Source organism: Schistocerca cancellata, chromosome 7, assembly GCF_023864275.1.
Source record: "Schistocerca cancellata isolate TAMUIC-IGC-003103 chromosome 7, iqSchCanc2.1, whole genome shotgun sequence".
Classification (NCBI taxonomy): domain Eukaryota; kingdom Metazoa; phylum Arthropoda; class Insecta; order Orthoptera; family Acrididae; genus Schistocerca; species Schistocerca cancellata.
Genome location: NC_064632.1, coordinates 244,528,816 through 244,549,868, shown reverse-complemented (window position 1 = coordinate 244,549,868; position 21,053 = coordinate 244,528,816). Strand labels below are relative to the sequence as shown.

Here is a 21,053-nt window from a genome sequence, read left to right as displayed (position 1 = left end):
ACTGTATTTCTTTCCCCTGTTCCTGTCAATCATTCTCTGATGCTCTCTCTGAAACTCTCTACAACCTCTGGTTCTTTCAGTTATCCACGTGCCATCTCCTTAAATTCTTACCTTTTTGCAGTTTTTTGTTTTAATCTACAGTTCATAACCAATAGATTGTGGTCAGAGCCCACATTTGCCCCTGGAAATGTCTTACAATTTAAAACCTGGTTCCTAAATCTCATTCTTCCAGTGTCTCCAATACCAAAATATAATAAATGATGTAAGTTTAAAATAGATATATGTTAACTTTTTAGGGAGATATTTTATATCAATAACACTGTTTGTAATTTTAATTAGACAGAATATGTCGAGCATAATAATTTCTCAAGGAGCTCTTTGTTTAAGGGGGGAGGTTATCTTATATTCAAGGTAGTCTTATAAATGGGTAAATAGGTACAGCAGATTGAGAGATGATCCTCATATGGAACTATGTTGATGACACTCAGAAATTTCCTTCAGCAACTTCATTGAAAGTCCATGCCACTTTATAGGCTGTACACTGCAACCACCAGTAAAACGTTAATATAATGCACACTTAAGAAAAGTGAAACAACACACATTTATGAAAACAGGGATAAATATAAAAGCATAAAAAATGGAAGAGGCCACGAGTCAGCTGGTATGTTGTTTACAGAAGTTAGACAACCATTTCAGTCTTTAGCAGTTTCACCCAAGGCACAGAACCAGGAAAGAGGCACAGCAAAAGTATAACAGCAGTAGAAAAGTAATGAAATGCAGTGAAGTGGTGTAGGTATGGCAGCCAAAGCAGGTGGAGGCTCCCGGGGGATAGTCTTGTGGCAGACCCCTGACCGGAGGTCCCCCGTCACTAATAAAGGCAGAATGCTCCCATCACATGGAAAGGGGGGAGGAAGAGGAGGAGGACTACAAATATAAAAGCATGAAGACTATGTCATATGTCAGGCCATTGAACTATTTAAAGGCACCTAGTCAGCGAATTCAATCTTTAGAGATTCCCCCTGAGGTATGAAATGAGAACGAGAAAGAGAAAAAGCAAAAGTGACATAAAAAATAATAAAATACAGTGAAGTGGTGGAGGTGCACTGTCCAAAAAAAATCCCAAAAGACTTATTTTGCAGTGGGTTGTCAGCTTCCACTTCTGACCAGCAGCCCACTGTAGAAACCTGGCAAAGTGCTTGTGTCACAGAATGGTAAAGAGAGGTTATGAGAACATGTGACAAACTTCAAATGAGAGTAAATAAACCACTTTCTGCAGTAAAATGTAGAACCAAAAATTCACTGCTTGCATTTCATCAGCTAACAGCAGAGGTAATGAGCTCTCAAGTTTTTGCAAAGTAGTAAACCTGGGGCAGCCTGATAAGGATGTAGGCCACTGATGGAGGGGGTGCCACAATGACAATAGGATGGGTTCTATTGCCTGAGGATGTAGCCATAAGTAAGCTGTGTGTGACCAACACGGAGCCAGGAAAAGGTAGTCTATCCTCTTAGGAAATTGTGAAGGAAAGGCCAGTGTGCAGTTGTGAGATCTTATGTTGCTTGACAGCTTGTTCACAATGGCCATCTATATCTTCATCCACATCTACATACATACGCTGCAAGCCACCGTATGATGCATGATGGAAGGTACCCTTACCACTACTAGTCATTTCCTTTCCTGTTCCACTTGCAAATAGAGCAAGGGAAAAACAATCATCAATCATGTATGGTTCAAATCAATCGGTTCCAATGATAGCATTGTTATAGGGCCTGTAAGACTGTTCAGGGGGCAATGCATATTAGAAAATTCTCACAATTCAGTGCAAGTGTAATGGAGAACACAGATTGGGTAATTCAGCTGAAAAAATTGTGCACCTGTATGGTAGGGAATGTTGCATGTGAGCCCTTGAAAGTGTGAAGTTAGTGCCATCTGATACTCTACTTTTGTCAATAGAGATCACTTCTTAAGCAGAAGAAACACTAACTAGCAGAGGCATTTACTATTTATATCTATCAGAAGAAAATGTCCAGGCTGAACTTAGGGTGAGGTACACACCTTGGGGAAAAGTAAGGAAGGGGGGGGGGGGGGGGGGGGGGGTCACCAGTCGCAAGTTGGATTCTGCAATAGTGCAAAACGGGGCCAGTATGCATAATGACAGTGGGGACACTGAACATAAGCCAGACACCCATAATCCAGTTGAGATAGAACGAGGGCTGTATTCCACACTATAGGTGGTGTTACAGAGGAAGAAGACAATGTTCAGTTTCAACTCACTACTTTTTATAAGTTGGTGAGTACGTAGTGGTCACACCAACTGAACATCAAACAGAAACTTCTAAAAGTGAGATGAGCCTATCACATTGAGCATTTCATTATGAAAGTGAAGTCTAGATGTTGAAAAGTTCCAAGGTGGCAAAAGAGCGTAACATGTTTTAAAAGAAGAAAATTTTAAGCCATGATGAAGCCCCAGGGCTGCACTTTCCTCATGGTGACTTGCAGCTGGTGTTAATCAACATTCACAGTTGAACTGCAGTAAATGAAAATATTGGCAGCACATAGGGACGGTGTAACCATATCTTCTGTGAGCCCACTGATTGTCATTAGAAAAAAGCCCATAGATCAGATGTACTTTTTGTTCCAACTGATTCATAATGAGAAGATCCTCCAGGATGTATAACATGTTATAAAAACAAGAATACACAATAAACATTAACAATGAAAAACAAATATGCTAATGTACCTTCCACAGATCCTAAGTGAAATAATTGTCACTGATCTGGAATGAGTCACAAAAATTTTAAACATATTTTCATTTAAAAGGTAGTAATTACCATATAGAAAAATCATTTTGCAACTCTTATTTACAATGACCATGTTGCTGCTCCAAACTTTTTTCTGAGTTATCAGTCTTCAGACTGGTTTGATGCACCCCACCACAAAGTCCTCTCCTGTGCCCTCCCTTTTATCTTTGAGTAATATTTGCAACCAACGTACTCAATTATTTGCTGGATTTACCCCAATCACTGTCTTCCTCTACGTTTTTACCCTGCTCAGATCCCTCTAGTACCATGGAAGTTATTCTGTGATGTCTTAACAGATGACCCGTCATCCTGTTACTTCTTCACGTTAGTGTTTTCCAGATATTCCTCTCCTTGCTCATTCTGTGGAGATTCTCCTCATTCCTTACCTTCTCTGTCTATCTTATTTTCAACATTCTTTTCAAATGCTTCGATTCTCTTCTGTTCTGGCTTTCCCACTATCCATGATTCACTACCAAACATATGTTCTCAGAAATTTCTTCCTCACATTAAGGTCTATGTTTAAGACAAGTAGACTTCTCTTTGCCAGGAACACCCTTTTTGCCAATGCTACTCTGCTTTTTATGTCGTCCTTGCTATTTCCATTAAAGGTTATTTTGCTGCCTAGGTAGCAGAACCCCAAACTTCATATGCTTCATGCTCACCCATTATGATGTTAGATTTCTCACTGTACTCATTACTGCTACTTCTCATTGCTTTTGTCTTTCTTTGATACTCTCAATCCATATTGTGTACTCATTAGACTATTCGTTCCATTCAACAGATCCAGTAGCTCACTGTCACTGAGGATTGCAAAGTCATCAGTGAATCTTATCACTGATATCCTTTCACATTGAATTTTAATCTCACTCTTTTACTTCCAACATTGCTTCTTCAATGCATGAATTGAACAGTACGGGTAAAAGATTACATCCCTGCCTTACACCCTTTTTAACCTAAAAACTTCGTTCTTTGTCTTCCGCTGTTATTGTTTCCTCTGCTTCTTGTACAGATTGTGTTTCACCTGTCTTTCCCTATACCTTACTTCTAGTTTTTCCAGAATTTTGAACATCTTGCACCATTTAACATTGTTGATTGCTTTTTCCAGGTTGACAAACCCATTCCAAGTGTCTTGATTTTTCTTCAGTCTTGCTTCCCTTATCAACCAGTGTTGGAACACTCCCAGGTGCCTTTACATTTTCTAAAGCCAAACAAATCCTCAATTTTCTTTCCATTCTTACGTATATTTTTCTTGTCAACAACTTGGATTCATGAGCAAATAAGCTTATTGTGCAATAATTCTTGCACTTGTAAGCTCTTGCAGTTTTCGATATGTTATGATATTTTTCCAATTGACTGGTAGTACATTGAGATTGAAAAGTCATTTTGTTGCCACTTCTCCCAATGATTTTAGAATTCCCGGTGGAATGTTATGTATCCCTTTTGCCCTTTCTGATATTAAGCTTTCCAAAGCTCTTTCAAATTCTGGTTCTAATACTGAATCCCCAATCCCACTCCCATCAACTCCTATTTCTTCTTCTATCACATGATCATGTAAATCCTAACCCTCATAGAAGCCCTCAAAGTACTGTTTCCACCTATGATCTCTCTCCTCTGGATTTAATAGTGGAATTGCCATTGCACTCTTAATGTTAGTGCCTTTGCTTTTGATTTCACTGAAGGTTGTTTTGACTTTTCTGCATGCTGAGTCAAGCCTTCCAACAATCATTTCTTTTTGGTTGGTTGGTTGATTTGCAGGAGTGGACCATACAGTGAGGTCATTGGTCTCATCGGATTAGGGAAGGATGGTTAAGGAACCATCCCAGCATTTGTCTGAAGCAATTTAGAGAAATTGCAGAAACCTAAATCAGAATGCCCGGACACAGGTTTGAACCGCCATCCTCCCAAATGTGAGTCCATTGTGCAAACTACTGCATGACCTCGTTCAGTCATTTCTTTTTGATTTCTTCACTTTTTCATGTAACCATTTTGTCTTAGTTTCTCTGCACTTCCTATTTGTTTCATTCTTAAGTGATCTGTATTCCTGAATTTCCTTACACATTTCTGTACTTCCTTCTTTGGTCAATCAAATGGAGTATTTCTTCTGTTATTCATGGTTTATTCACAGGTACCTTCTTTCCAACTTTTGTGATTGCCCTTTTAAGAGATGTTCATTTCTCTTCAACTGCAGTGCCGACAGAGCTATTCATTATCACAGTGCCTACAGGCTCAGAGAACTTCAAGCACCTCTCTTCATTTCTTACTGTCTCCATATTACACTTCTTTGTGCGTTGATTTTTCCTGACTAGTCTCTTAAACTACAGCCTAATCTCCATCATTAACAAATTGTGATCTGAGTCTATGTCTGCTCCTAGGTGTCTTACAATCCAATGTCCGATTTCAGAATCTCTGCCTGACCAGGATGTAATCTAACTAGTATCTTTCCGTATCTCCCAGCCTTTTCCAGGGATACAACCTCCTCTCATGATTCTTGAACAGAGTATTCACTATTACCATGTGAAATTTATTGCAGAACTCAACCAGTCTCTCTCCTCTCTCATTCTCACTACCAAGTCTATATTCTCCCGTAACCCTTTCTTCTAATTCTTCCCCAACCACATTCCAGTCCCCTATGACTATTACGTTCTGACCTCCCTTTATGTACTGAATTACCAGTTCAATATCCTCGTATACCTTCTTTATCTCATCATCTTCTGATTATGACATCAGCATGTGTACCCGAACTATCTTTCTGGGTGTTGGTTTGCTGTTGATTTTGATGAGAACAACCCTATCACTGTACTGTTCACAGTAACCAATCTCTGCCCTACCTTCCTATTCATAATGAACCCTACTTCTGTTATACCATTTTCTGCTGCTGTTGATATTACCCTACATTTATCTGATAGAAAAATCCTTCCTTCACTTCACTGACCCCCACTGTATCTACATTGAACCTTAGCATTTCTGTTTGCAGATTTCCTAGCTTCCCTACGATCAAACTTCTGACATTCCACACCCCGACTCTTAGAACACTATGCTGTAGTTGGTTATTCAATCCCTCCTGGCAGTCACCTCCCGGAGGCTGAAGGGGAACTAGTCCAGAATCTCTTTCCAATGGAGAGATCATCATGACACTTTTTCAATTGCTGGCCACAATTTCTATGGATACACATTACGAATTTTTATTGCAGTCGTTTCCATCGTCTTCTGAATCCTCATGCAACTGATCATTGCCGTTCTTCTGTCTTTTAGGGACATTTTCCCACCCCAACGACAAGAGCGTGCCCTGATCCTCTGTTCACTCCTCTGCCCTCTTTCACAATGTTTTTGCCAGAATGAGGGTGACTTCTCATTCTGGAAGACTTTGGACACCATGGCTGTTTTTTCTTCTTTTATTTGCAAAAATTTAAGCAGCAGCAGGGTATTGTATTAATACTCGCAATACTTGATATTACTAGTAAACTAATTTCATCAACCGAATTTTTCTAACACCGAACTTTTTTAACACTCCACTTGTTTTGTTGTTTACTGCAATGTTTGTATAATTTGCATACATAACAAACTTGGCATTTTGTAACATTACTGATGAATCATCATTGATACCCACATGATGGAATCTTGGAAGACACTACATGTAATTAGTTCCCAGTTGAATGATCCCTGATAGCCTAATATGTGTCTCTTTCGTAATGACACCCTTTGTGTCCTGTCATAGATACATGATTTTTACCATTTTGCAGCATTTCCTGTCACACAGGAATATTCTAATTTATTTAAAAGGATTTGCAATTTACACAGTCAAAGGGCTTTGACAGATCAACACAGACACTAGGGAACAGCATTTTCCTGAGTATGGAGGGTACTGTAGGACACACTGACTCAAAAGCAAAACAACTGGAGAAGATTCCATACAAATATTGGGAAGGAGCATCTGAAACAAGACTCATACACAAGGGTGGCAAAGATGTGGCCAAACCACGAAGTGTCACAGGTGTTTCTCCAGTCCAAGATGATAGTGATGAGCTGTCCTTATAATGGAAATCAGGCAAATTAAGTGATCAATTGCGGACTGTCTCTCCTAAAATCTGCACAAGTAATTTACATAGAAGGTTCAAGAGCTTGATGGAGTCAACCAGATGCCCATCTTATGTCAGATATTGACAAAGTAATGACTTGTAGGTTGTTATGCTTAAGATCGTTGGGAGCCATCAATGGCACTCCAAGATAGGACATCAGAGACACAATGCAGAGACCAGGCAAAAGTGGTAGTGTTTAGATTACCGGATATAACAGTAACACTAGAGTCCTGCAAATTGCAGATGCTCTGGGCAACTGCACCAGGGGAGAAGTTCCATTTCAGAGAATTAACTGGTAACTCCATCAACAGCCTAGACATTGTTGTAAGATGTCATAGTTGAAAATGGACATGAAAAGGCATGTCTAGCAGAGGCAGCAAGCTTGATACTTGCTCCTGAGAACTGTAAGGTCAGTGAGTTAATGCAGGTTACAGCACTACTACAACAGTTCTCAGTCACAAAAGGATTGAGGAGGAGGTCAAGTGACACAAAACACTGTTGTTGTTGTTGGTCACAATAGGAGTGGCAGTGATGTTTAGCTTTCAGATGAATGCTGTCACTACCAAATTTAGGATTTGTTTATGTAAAGTCCAGAAGCATCCCTACCTACTGAGTAGAAGGGGAGGAATCTAAATGTGATGGCCAGAGGCGCCCTGAAGATGCAGAACGACTCGTCAGATTGGCTAAAGATTATTACTGACAGTGGATTGGTGGGATGATTATAGAAGGAGAAATAGTGCACCACCATGATTATTTAAAAACCCATGTTTTTGTATTCAGAGGAAGTTCTCAGTCAGATTGTTGAGGTGCTGACTGTGTTGCTTGTGGCCAGCCTCGGTAAGCTCCAACATGTCTGCTTTTCTCCCTTTGAGAACTGCTCTCAAGTTTGTACCTAACATGCTGCTGGTGTTTGCCATTTCTATTATCATTTACCCCTGTGGATTCAGATACTGGCTTCTGCTGTGCAACCAACAGACTCGTTTTTTCCCCCTAATGTTTAGAATTAACATTCAGTGTAGAATGTTAGTCTGGTCACAACTAAGTAGTGTTAATCAGATTCCCGAATTCCATGAGTCTGCTGCTGCAAGCAGTGGAGTCCTAAAAATTCACGCCTTTTGTAGGTGCCCTGTGACAGTGTTTGGGGCTGATTCAAGTCAACCTGCCTGTACTGGCAATTTGTCTTTCTACATTTGCTCCCCACCGCTCAGAGATTGCAGACTGACCTCAAAACCCATCTCTTCCCTCTATCCTCTGTTAGGACAACACTTATACAGGTTTTTACTTTCTTTCAAGGTTGTGACAATTCTGCTTTCCCTCAACTGGGTTGGGAATTTAGCTTCACACTAGATATGATTAAAAATGGCAAGGATGTGGTGTCTGTGATCTACAGATAAATGTAGTGCTTTGTTGTGGATTCTATGTACTGAACAGGCTGTTTTCCTCCACATGCCTCTTGTGTAGATGGAAGTTGCCAGACACAGCTTGTTGAGTGAAGTTTTCAGAAAAGTGTGACGCAATAACTGTACAGTCAGTGGGAACATCAATATCTATGAGGCTTATAGGAAAATGTTGCTAATTGACAGCCATATGTACAATGCAAATTGGCCCACATCTGTTAAGAGATGGTAAAGGTCCCTATGGAAGTGATGTGCCTTTCCCATTGTGCTTTCTTCTGGTGTTTTATGAGACAGTGTGCCTGAACATAAAGCCTTTTAAGAGCAATAAGGTTTTAACAAATGGAAAACACTATCTGGATTACAGTTTCTTTTAATGCTATCAGTTTTGATCTGCTCTGTGGATCATCTTCACATTTAAGTTGCAACAGGAAAAAGAGGCAACAAAAATTGCAACACTGTAACATTATAAACAATACCATCGAAGATAGAATTAAAAACATCCAATCATCATGTCATTCATACATACCTGGCAGCTCATGGTGCAATTCATCAACAGTGGTTCAAATGACTTACAAGTAATGTGAAACACAAAGGATGGAGTAGCAGAAAAAGACTGTATAATCACATGGCACATGTACAGTGATTGGCTAGCACTTTGATATAAAAAAAAAAATTAATAAAATTAAAAATCAACAATTTAAAAAATTAAAAATGTTAGTGTATATGTATGTGTTACAGAGTAAATAATAAAATATATCTAAAAACAAAGATACATCATTGTTTTTAGATATATTTTATTATTTACTCTGTAACACATACATACACACTAACATTTTTAATTTTTTAAATTGTTGATTTTTAATTTTATTAATTTTTTTTTATATCAAAGTGCTAGCCAATCACTGTACATGTGCCATGTGATTATATACAGTCTTTTTCTTACCAAACAAAAGCGCTGGCAGGTCGATAGACACACAAACAAACACACACACAAAATTCAAGCTTTCGCAACCCACGGTTGCTTCGTCAGGAAAGAGGGAAGGAGAGGGAAAGATGAAAGGATGTGGGTTTTAAGGGAGAGGGTAAGGAGTCATTCCAATCCCGGGAGCGGAAAACTTACCTTAGGGGGGAAAAAAGGACAGGTATACACTCACACACACACCCATATACAACCGCACATACACAGACACACGCAGACATTTGTAAAGTAAATAATAAAATACATATGTAGGAAACAATCAAGTGTAAATTTTACTTTAGGCTTCTTGTATATATATTTTGTGAAACTACAAAATTCACAAACCCATCTTGTTGCATTGAGTCCTCCCTCTTTTGAAACAACTTTAAGAGCTTACCTTTATTTAAAAATAAAGAACAATAAAACTAATGAGGACTCTTACTATAAGATGAAAATGGGATAAGGAATTAGGTTATAAAACAGCTGTAGCTTGTAGCAAGCAATATTACTCATATTTATTTGTTTCCTGTTCCAACTTAGGTTTGAAGATGATCTGCAGTCTGATTGAAACTAGTAGTTGGCAATAGAAGAAACTGTATTCCAGATGGTGTTTTTTCATTTATTAATTCAACTGATATCAGAGATCCTATGGTGTGGCAATCAATCACATAATGTTTTCCTCTGAAGGATGAAACTAGATGTCATTGGAGCACCTGCCTGCAATCTTTGATGGCCTTGGCAATTTCCTGTAGCCACAATGGGACTGGTTTGTAATGCAGAGTTCCCAAGGAAAAGTGGGTCATTAATTGCACTGCTTTTATTGGGTTGGTGCACAAGTTCGTAGCGTTTTCCATGAGTTTAATAAACACAACGGATACACATAACAAGAGACTTTGGCCATCAATAATATATTCTCGGTCACTATTTAAAACATTATGCCAATAAAAGAATAACTTTTCGATTCCACAACTGAAGAAATCATGCAGTTTTGAGGTGAAGAACTCATCGAGCAACGTTTGAAGCGCATTTTCATGCAGTACGCATGTTCTTTGAAGGCTGTTCAAGAGAGAGTGGGAAAGGTGAAAATCTGATGGCACAAGATCAGTTAAAGAACATGGATGTGGAATGAATTCCCAACCCAACTCCTGTATAGTACTTTCTGTCAGTCAAGCAGAATGCAGCAAGGCATTAACGTGGAGTAGCATCACTTCATGTAATCTTCTTGGTCATTGTTCTGGGACTGTGTCTGCAAGACATCTCAACTGTTGACAATAAATTTCAGCAGTGATGGTTACACCTTGAGGAAGCAATTCATAGTACACCACCCCATTGCTGTTCTACCAGATGCATAACATAAGCTTTTCTGGATGTGAGTATTTTTGTATGAAGGGTTGCTGCTTTGTTTGGGCTCAACCAATCCTTTCTTTTCCTTATGGTAGCATAAAGACACCATTTCTTGTCGTCAGTAACCATAAAGGATAGGAACGGTCAGTGTCATTCACGAGTCAATTGATGACAAGAAAGCAGAGATGCACATATGGCAACCCACTGATTTTTGTGATTTTAGCTAGGAGCACATAGTACACATACACCTGATTTTTGAACCTTTCCCATCACATTCATGTGTTGCACTGTGGCTGTTTCTACCTGCTTTTATTTATTCATCAATTGATGATTGTTGTCCTCTGTTGACGTACAGCTTTGCTACACTGGCTGAAAAACGGGTTGTGGATTTCGACACTGACTACTGCAAATAATGTAGCCAACAGGTGCACAGTTGTGTTTAATAATACTTTAATTTCACTGTTCACAACCCCCCCCCCCCCCCCCCCCCCCCATAATAACAGTTATATGACCAGTGCACTATTGTTTAACTTGTGATAAGCCTCATTAATAGTTTGCAGGCGAAACTCCACCTACTGCTACAATAGTTAACTGTTGAACATCTACGAGCAGTAAAAACATAACCACAAAGCCCACAGTTCTTAAAGAATAATCAGGTACCTATGGAGTTGTCACTGTCATTGGTTTTTACACACAGCCTAATTGTTTAACACTTCTTTCACAGTTAAATTGAAGCATTGTTGTTCTAACCAGCACAGGTTACTTCTCTGAAACTCTGCCGTGGACTGACTGTCTCGTGACCAAAAATTAGGCCCCTTTACAGGGTGGAAGGAAGACAAGGATTTCTGGTCAGATGAGTATCGGGTAATATCAACAGTAGCAGAAAATGGTATAACAGGTGTAGGATTCGTTATGAATAGGAAGGTAGGGCAGAGGGTGTGTTACTGTGAACAGTTCAGTGACTGGGTTGTTCTAATCAGAATCGACAGCAGACCAACACCGACAACGATAGTTCAGGTATACATGTCGACGTCGCAAGCTGAAGATGAACAGATAGAGAAAGTGTATGAGGATATTGAAAGGATAATGCAGTATGTAAAGGGGGACAAAAATCTAATAGTCATGGGTGACTGGAATGCAGTTTTAGGGGAAGGAGTAGAAGAAAAGGTTACAGGAGAATATGGGCTTGGGACAAGGAATGAAAGAGGAGAAAGACTAATTGAGTTCTGTAACAAGTTTCAGCTAGTAATAGCGAATACCCTGTTCAAGAATCACAAGAGGAGGTATACTTGGAAAAGGCCGGGAGATACGGGAAGATTTCAATTAGATTACATCATGGTCAGACAGAGATTCCAAAATCAGATACTGGATTGTAAGGTGTACCCAGGAGCAGATATAGACTCAGATCACAATATAGTAGTGATGAAGAGTAGGCTGAAGTTCAAGACATTAGTCAGGAAGAATCAATACGCAAAGAAGTGGGATACGGAAGTACTAAGGAATGACGAGATAAGTTTGAAGTTCTCTAACGCTATAGATACAGCAATAAGGAATAGCGCAGTAGGCAGTACAGTTGAAGAGGAATGGACATCTCTAAAAAGGGCCATCACAGAAGTTGGGACGGAAAACATAGGTACAAAGAAGGTAGCTGTGAAGAAACCATGGGTAACAGAAGAAATACTTCAGTTGATTGATGAAAGGAGGAAGCACAAACATGTTCCCGGAAAATCAGGAATACAGAAATACAAGTCGCTGAGGAATGAAATAAATAGGAAGTGCAGGGAAACTAAGACGAAATGGCTGCAGGAAAAATGTGAAGACATCGAAAAAGATATGATTGTTGGAAGGACAGACTCAGCATACAGGAAAGTCAAAACAACCTTTGGTGACATTAAAAGCAATGGTGGTAACATTATAAGAGTGCAACGGGAATTCCACTTTTAAATGCAGAGGAGAGAGCAGATAGGTGGAAAGAATACATTGAAAGCCTCTATGAGGGTGAAGATTGGTCTGATGTGATAGAAGAAGAAACAGGAGTCGATTTAGAAGAGATAGGGGATCCAGTATTAGAATCGGAATTTAAAAGAGCTTTGGAGGACTTACGGTCAAATAAGGCAGAAGGGATAGATAACATTCCATCAGAATTTCTAAAATCATTGGGGGAAGTGGCAACAAAACGACTATTCACGTTGGTGTGTAGAATATATGAGTCTGGCGATATATCATCTGACTTTCGGAAAAGCATCATCCACACAATTCCGAAGACGGCAAGAGCTGACAGGCGCGAGAATTATTGTACAATCAGCTTAACAGCTCATGCATCGAAGCTGCTTACAAGGATAATATACAGAGGAATGGAAAAGAAAATTGAGAATGCGCTAGGTGACGATCAGTTTGGCTTTAGGAAAAGTAAAGGGACGAGAGAGGCAATTCTGACGTTACGGCTAATAATGGAAGCAAGGCTAAAGAAAAATCAAGACACTTTCATAGGATTTGTCGACCTGGAAAAAGCGTTCGACAATATAAAATGGTGCAAGCTGTTCGAGATTCTGAAAAAAGTAGGGGTAAGCTATAGGGAGAGATGGGTCATATACAATATGTACAACAACCAAGAGGGAATAAGAAGAGCGCATGATCAAGAATGAAGTGCTCGTATTAAGAAGAGTGTAAGACAAGGCTGTAGCCTTTCGACCCTACTCTTCAATCTGTACATCGAGGAAGCAATGATGGAAATAAAAGAAAGGTTCAGGAGTGGAATTAAAATACAAGGTGAAAGGATATCAATGATACGATTCGCTGATGACATTGCTATCCTGAGTGAAAGTGAAGAAGAATTAAATGATCTGCTGAACGGAATGAACAGTCTAATGAGTACACAGTATGGTTTGAGAGTAAATCTGAGAAAGACAAAGTTAATGAGAAGTAGCAGAAATGAGAACAGCGAGAAACTTAACATCAGGATTGATGGTCACGAAGTCAATGAAGTTAAGGAATTTTGCTACCTAGGCAGTAAAATAACCAATGACGGACGGAGCAAGGAGAACATCAAAAGCAGACTCGCTATGGCAAAAAAGGCAATTCGGGCCAAGAGAAGTCTACTAATGTCAAATACCGGCCTTAATTTGAGGAAGAAATTTCTGAGGATGTACGTCTGGAGTACAGCATTGTATGGTAGTGAAACATGGACTGTGGGAAAACCGGAACAGAAGAGAATCGAAGCATCTGAGATGTGGTGCTATAGACGAATGTTGAAAATTAGGTGGACTGATAAGGTAAGGAATGAGAAGGTTCTACGCAGAATCGGAGAGGAAAGGAATATGTGGAAAACACTGATAAGGAGAAGGGACAGGATGATAGGACATCTGCTAAGACATGAGGGAATGACTTCCATGGTACTAGAGGGAGATGTAGAGGGCAGAAACTGTAGATGAAGACAGAGATTGGAATACGTCAAGCAAATAATTGAGGACGTAGGTTGCAAGTGCTACTCTGAGATGAAGAGGTTAGCACAGGAAAGGAATTCGTGGCGGGCCACATCAAACCAGTCAGTAGACTGATGACAAAAAAACAGGGTGTTACAAAAAGGTACGGCCAAACTTTCAGGAAACATTCCTTACACACAAATAAAGACAAGATGTTATGTGGAGATGTGTCTGGAAACGCTTTATTTCCATGTTAGAGCTCATTTTAGTTTTGTCAGTATGTACTGTACTTCTTTGATTCACCGCCATGATTTCATACGGGATACTCTACCTGTGCTGCTAGAACATGTGCCTTTACAAGTACGACACAACATGTGGTTCATGCACGATGGAGCTCCTGCACATTTCAGTCGAAGTGTTCGTTTGCTTCTCGGTGACCGATGGATTGGTAGAGGCGGACCAATTCCATGGCCTTCACGCTCTCCTGACCTCAACCTTCTTGACTTTCATTTGTGGGGGCGTTTGAAAGCTCTTGTCTACACAACCCCGGTACCAAATGTAGAGACTCTTCGTGCTCGTATTGTGGACGGCTGTCACGCAATTCTCCAGGGCTGCATCATCGCATCAGGGATTCCATGCGACGGAGGGTGGATGCATGTATCCTCGCTAACGGAGGACATTTTGAACATTTCCTGTAACAAAGTGTTTGAAGTCACGCTGTTATGTTCTGTTGCTGTGTGTTTACATTCCATGATTAATGTGATTTGAAGAGAAGTAATAAAATGAGCTCTAACATGGAAAGTAAGCGTTTCCGGACACATGTCCACATAACATATTTTCTTTCTTTGTGTGTGAAAAATGTTTCCTGAAAGTTTGGCCGTACCTTTTTGTAACACCCTGTATATCATCACAATAGCAGGTGCTGAAACTACACACTGTTTAAAGTTAAATTTACAGACGTTATAATTAAAACTTAATTCACTCAATTAACTGAATACATCGAAAAATTGCATCTTTTTAACAGTTTCTTCTACTGTGAGGTTTAGGCCGAATTATTTGTTTAAATCATGAAATTAACAAATATTGTTACACAAACAATACTTTTGACAAAACTGTAATTACTTTGGAATTAATTCCTAGCTGGTTTTGCTAACATGTTTTCAATTATAGCCAAATAGATACTTTGAGATTACTAGCATTTCGTCTTCCAAATGTTTATAATCATTACAGAATTTATATTTGTTTATATGTCAACAATAGAATTTAAGTTACAAAACAATTAATGATTTCGCTCTATAATGAAATATAGTAACCAGTAATAGTCAAAATAAATTAGAAAATCAATTACATACCAAAAACTAAGCACAAAATTAGATCTAGTATTATTTATTTTAAAACTGAGGGCCAATATTTCTCTTTTATGGAAATGCAGATTATATTCGCGAATGTTAATGATAATTAGTTAAAAGTAACAAAACGAATTTAAAGGAGGCAGATGGCAAAATAAGAGGGGAATTAAAATCATCTCAGCTTGCTTCGTCACAGCACGATGGTGGAATAAGCACGGTTCATTACATTTGACAGTTCTCGAGTATACTGACATGGATCTTTGTGGATTCATGCATTTAAAAGATCTTCATCAAATCCCCAAATGTCTTCCTGAACATGGAGAGTCACTAATGTCAAAACAATCATACTCAAAATGAGAAAAACATTTTCTTGCCGTGCTCCGATTTACGGCATTATCCCTATACATATTGGCTGCCTCTGTTGCTGTCACCCCTCAACTGAACTCTAACAGAGGAATCCACTAAACTCGAACAGAGGAATATGTTGAAAATGCTCCAATTTCTCCACCTGGCATTCCATTTTCTAGCACCCACAGCTCCACTCACTATCTTGAACTGACAAAATGACAATATGTAAATTCAAATAGCAACAGTAAACTACTATAAAAATGACAATCGATCAATACACCCATAGCAACTGCAACACTAGCACACAAAACAAAAATACTACGAACTTATGCACCAACCTAATAGTATTGTGATACTTGTATCCAGTAGCATATTGTCGATATTCCCTTGTGGAGTAGCACTGAATGATAAGGTGACATTGAAAGCATACCAGTCAACTTTATTAAGGTGCCACTGTAGTGGGCATGCACTGGATGACAAGGTGGCATTGACAATTAACTTTAGTAAGGCCTCACTGTGGTGGGCACGCAGGTGGGTGATGGTGAGGAAGGTATATGAAAATTAGCAAATGATCACTCCTGCAGAAGTCAGTTGTGTGCTCTATTGCACTGAGGGGAGGAGGCAAAAGTTACAGATCAATAGACTGATATTAAATACATTTAATATGTCACATTAATTTGACAAAAGTGGTGTGTTCCATTGATTGCATTAGTCAGGTGTTCTGACACCATTCCTCAACAGCTTATGGGCATAGAAATTGGCCAGCAGGAGGAGAGGCTGGGGTAGCTGGTGGCTCAAGTTAACTACCTCTTGATAGGGCAGCTCCCTATCCAGAGAGAGAAATTATTTTTTTTGTCATCAGTCTTCTGACTGGTCTGATGTGGCCTGTCACGAATTCCTCTCCTGTGATAACCTTGTCATCTCAGAGTAACACTAGCAACCAACGTCCTCAGTTATTTGCTGGATGTATAAAATCTGTCTTTCTTCACTATCTTTAACCTCTACAGCTCCCTGCAGTACCTGGGAAGATATTACCTGATGTGCAACACATGTCCTATCATGCTGTCTCTCCTTCTTGTTGGTTCAATTCATAAGCTCCTTTTTCGTTGTTTCTGCGGAGAACCCCCTCATTCCACATCGTATCAGTCCACCTAATTTTCAACATTCTTCTGTAACATCACTTCTCAAATGCTTTGATTCACTACCACACAGTGATCGTGCTCTGAATATACATTTTCAGAAATTTCTTCCTTAAATTAAGGCCTATGTTTGACATCAGTAGACTTCTCTTGGCCAGGAATGCCCTCTTTGCCTTTGCTAGTCTGCTTTTTATGTCATCCTTGCTTTGTCCATCACGGATTACTCTGCTTCCACAGTAGCAAAATTCGTTAACTTCATCCTGTTACTCCTCATTACTTTCGTCTTTTTTGAGTTCGCTCTCAATACATATTCTCTGCTTAAGAAACTGTTAGTTACATTCAACGAAATTGTTCATTACATTTAACAAATCCTGTAATTCTTCTTCGCTTTCACTGAGGATAACATCTGCAGATCTTCTAATTGATATCCTTTTACCCTGAGCAGTACAGAAAGTAAAATCTCTACTTGCACACATGTGGAAAGCCACATCATCTAATTCTGTATGGAGTGGTACGTGTTCTCTAAAAAACTTAAGTACCAGTGTATAGACGTCACCTGACACACTTTCATGGTCACTCTATTTCTGAAATAAGCCTGATTCTTATTCAGGGTAGGGTTATATGTTTCAGACAAGTTTTCTGAAAGGCAATACATACTGCTGGAAATATGATATTCACTGTTTAATTAATGGAAACTTGTTTTGTTTGTGATCTATGTAATTGATAAATATGAAATCAAGCCATATGCAGTGTGACTGCATTGCTGTTTAGGTGCGGAACTTTAGTAGTTCCCCTTCTCACACTCAGACAGCATGGTGTGGCAGTGAGGGAAGTGCACATCCATGCGAGAGAGCTATGGTACATGAGCAAGAGCACTGCACGTGTGCTGATTTCTTGGCCATTCCTAACTTACATTATGCACTAAAGGAGTAACATCCAAATCATACAACTGAAAGTCAGTTGGATTTAAAGTACCCAATGATTTCGTGCGAAAGCTAGGCGTGTAATTCATTACACAATAAGAGGGTTTAAGAGGATTTATGGTTTGACACATTTGAAAAATCCAAATCATAATTTTACAAATAAAAGGCTAAAAATAGGTTTTCAGATTTAATAAAAACATAAAATAGTTGCAGTGGAGGGGGCATCCATGTCAAGGGTAGACTTACGTCCTCTAGCTTGAGAAAATTCAACCACAGGCAGATGCTGGGATGTGAAGTGGTGGTAGTCAGGTAATCCTTCATTATATGAAGAAGGTATACTTTATGAACACACATGAAGAATTAGAAATTTATGCCCACCTGAAAAAATTGAAAGAAAAGATGCTCAGCCTGCCCGGTTGGCTGTGCGGTCTAACTCACGGCTTTCCGGGCGGGAAGGAGCGCCTAGTCCCCGGCACGAATCCGCCCAGCGGATTTGTGTCGAGGTCCGGTGAGCCAGCCAGCCAGTCTGTGGATGGTTTTTAGGCGGTTTTCCATCTGCCTCGACAAATGTGGGCTGGTTCCCCTTATCCCGCCTCAGCTACACTATGTTGGCGATTGCTGTGCAAACAAGTTCTCCATGTATACTCTACCATGCAAACATAGGGGTTACGCTCGTCTGGTGTGAGACGTTTCCTTATGGAGGGAGGGGAGGGGGTGTTCACCGGGGCCCGAACCGCACAATAACTCTGAGTTCGATGTGGGGCACCAGAGGGGTGATGTGGACTGTAGTAGCTATCGTGGGGTTGCGGACCACTGTGACTGCGACGGAGCCTCTCCGTCATTTCTAGGTCCCCAGTTAACATAACATAAAGATGCTCAATGAGCAATGTATATTTGAAAACACCGGTTTCTTCCTGACCTGTTATTAACAACTCCATAAATTCAGTGCTGTATTTACAGATTTTTAAACAGCTCTGTAAGCAGACCACAATGCATCCAAGCTGCAGTTTCCTGTGGTTCAACTTTCGTACACTAGAGGACGTAGTTCTACATCTGAAACCTCCAGGACAGAGATGGGGAAGAGAAGGCAACATTTGGAGCAGGCCAGAGTTGAACATAATGATTCGGAAGCGTACAGCCTCTGAGCACTTTGATACAATGTTTATTTAACAATTCTAATGTTACACAGGCACATATTGGCATGAATGCAATACATGCCAGTGAGGCGCTCTTTAGACACTGAGCTTAAGCCCCTTTGATACATTATTGGCAGCTTACAAATATGCAGCAAAATCTAACAAAACTATGTTTAGTCATTTATCTGTAAAACACCCAATTTGGATTTTTTTGTGTAATTCAGAACACAAATACTCTTAAACCTAAAGAATGCTGATAATGTAATCAACTGTACAGTCCATGTTTCTCACAAATACATTTTGAATTCACCTGACTTGCTATTTTATTATTTGGCTGTTGCTTCTTTAGAGAATAATTTAAGTTTTATACTGTATCTGACCTTACAATATGCTGGGTGTATCAAAATTAATGATCTAGTTTGTGACTGTAACAATTAAGAAAGAGGAGCTGCGCTGGACACGAAATGATTGAATGGGCATGGCCTAGAGTTTTAGACAATTGCTGCTACATGTCACTCCATGCATTGCTCAGTCAATGTGACAACACAGCAGTGGATCAACACAAAGTGTTTTGTGTACTGCAGTTTAGGAAGAGTTAGTCAGGGATTACAGTCCAGCATGAGCTTCATTGAAATCTTGGGACAGATCCATCTTTGCTGTGGGGAGGGAGAGAGGGACAGGGGGAGGGGGGGGAGGGATGGAGAGAGAGAGAGAGAGAGAGAGAGAGAGAGAGAGAGAGAGAGAGAGAGAGAGAGGGGGGGGAGAGGGGGAGAGAGAGAGAGAGAGAGAGAGAGAGGGGGGGGGGGGGAGAGAGAGAGAGAGAGAGAGAGAGAGAGAGAGAGAGAGAGAGAGAGAGAGAGAGAGAGAGACTTTTGACTCACCCGAAAGAAGTAGTTGAGTGTGAATACATCTAAGTAGCCTTTGCCATGTACATCAAGAATTTTAAAGAGGTAATGCAGGGATTGTGGTTCCTGTCTATTTTCCATGGCCAGCACAAAGTCAAGGTATGTCTTGTAATCCATTTCACCATCATACGTGAGACATTCTTGAAATACTCGTTCCGTGAAAACCTTTGATAGAGTACCAGTGCCATACCTAAAAAAAAATATTTCATTAACTCATTCAGGAATTACATTAAAAATGTTATGACAAACATAATCAACTCTTAAGTTCAACTACATTAACATGTATCACAGGAGCTGCAAGACTCTCAAAAACAATAACCACAACAATGGCATTAATTACCTACAGAAGAAGTGAACCAATATTTGTTAATTAAGTGTGAATGTTTTCTTCAATTAAAGACAATTATTTCTTACAGTAATGAATACTGAAGACATTTTAGAATTGAAAGGAACTCACCACATCGAATGTAAAACAGCTTCAAAGGTTTCATTTTATATAAAAGTTGACATAAAAAACATTACACAGAGGCTTGTAGAACAGAAGCTTAATATAATACTACTGTTCATTTACTATAGAATATAAAACTTGTCCATACCCCGAAAGCTCACTGCAACTGAGCATACCATTGTGGTCCTTGTCAAGATTCAGGTACTGACCATAGACACGTAAAGCTGATGGAGCTGAAAACCAGTTGCTATCTTGCAGGTCCTTTGGTAGGTCTACATCACGCAACTGTAAATGTCATTGTATACGAGTTATATATAAATTAGCAGACTTTTCCACCAAAATATTTATAAGAGTTGCAGTATTTTAATGTCAGTGCCTTGTTGAAGTGTATCTGTTCTTAAAAGTGTACATTATACTGCAGAGATCTTGGATCAGCATATAAGAATTATTTCCTACAATCCAATTAATAGAGCTGACACTTGAATCTGGTAAGACAGGTAAGGAGGAAGTTGAGAGTTTTATGCCCATCAGCAGAGTTTGTGGCCTGTTGAACTAACACAGCTTTTACTTGAAGTCATTTAAGGAGACCACACAATACACAAATCAGGACTGTTGGAAGGAGATAGAAATTCTCCCATTTTGAATATAAGTACAGCGCCTTCACCAATCTGAAACTGCATAAGTTCTGAACATATTTTTAGCCTATGTTATAGAATCCATTATTATTTATCCCACCTACTAAACATTACAACCATAAATACACACATATGTTCTAAATCAAACAGCATAACACAAATTCAACAGTACAC

At 39.5% G+C, this 21,053-nt stretch overlaps 1 protein-coding gene across 1 annotated transcript in view; it reads right to left on the bottom strand.

Annotated features, from left to right (window-relative positions):
* LOC126092401 (serine/threonine-protein phosphatase 2A regulatory subunit B'' subunit gamma-like) overlaps positions 1-21,053 on the bottom strand; it is a 65,231-nt gene that overhangs the window by 15,256 nt on the left and 28,922 nt on the right. Inside the window, exons 7-8 of the mRNA XM_049907974.1 lie at positions 20,393-20,529; positions 19,773-19,986 (exon numbers count right to left, since the gene is read on the bottom strand). Of these exons, the coding sequence (XP_049763931.1) occupies positions 19,773-19,986; positions 20,393-20,529 (351 nt within the window). The remainder of the gene's footprint in view (positions 1-19,772; positions 19,987-20,392; positions 20,530-21,053) is intronic.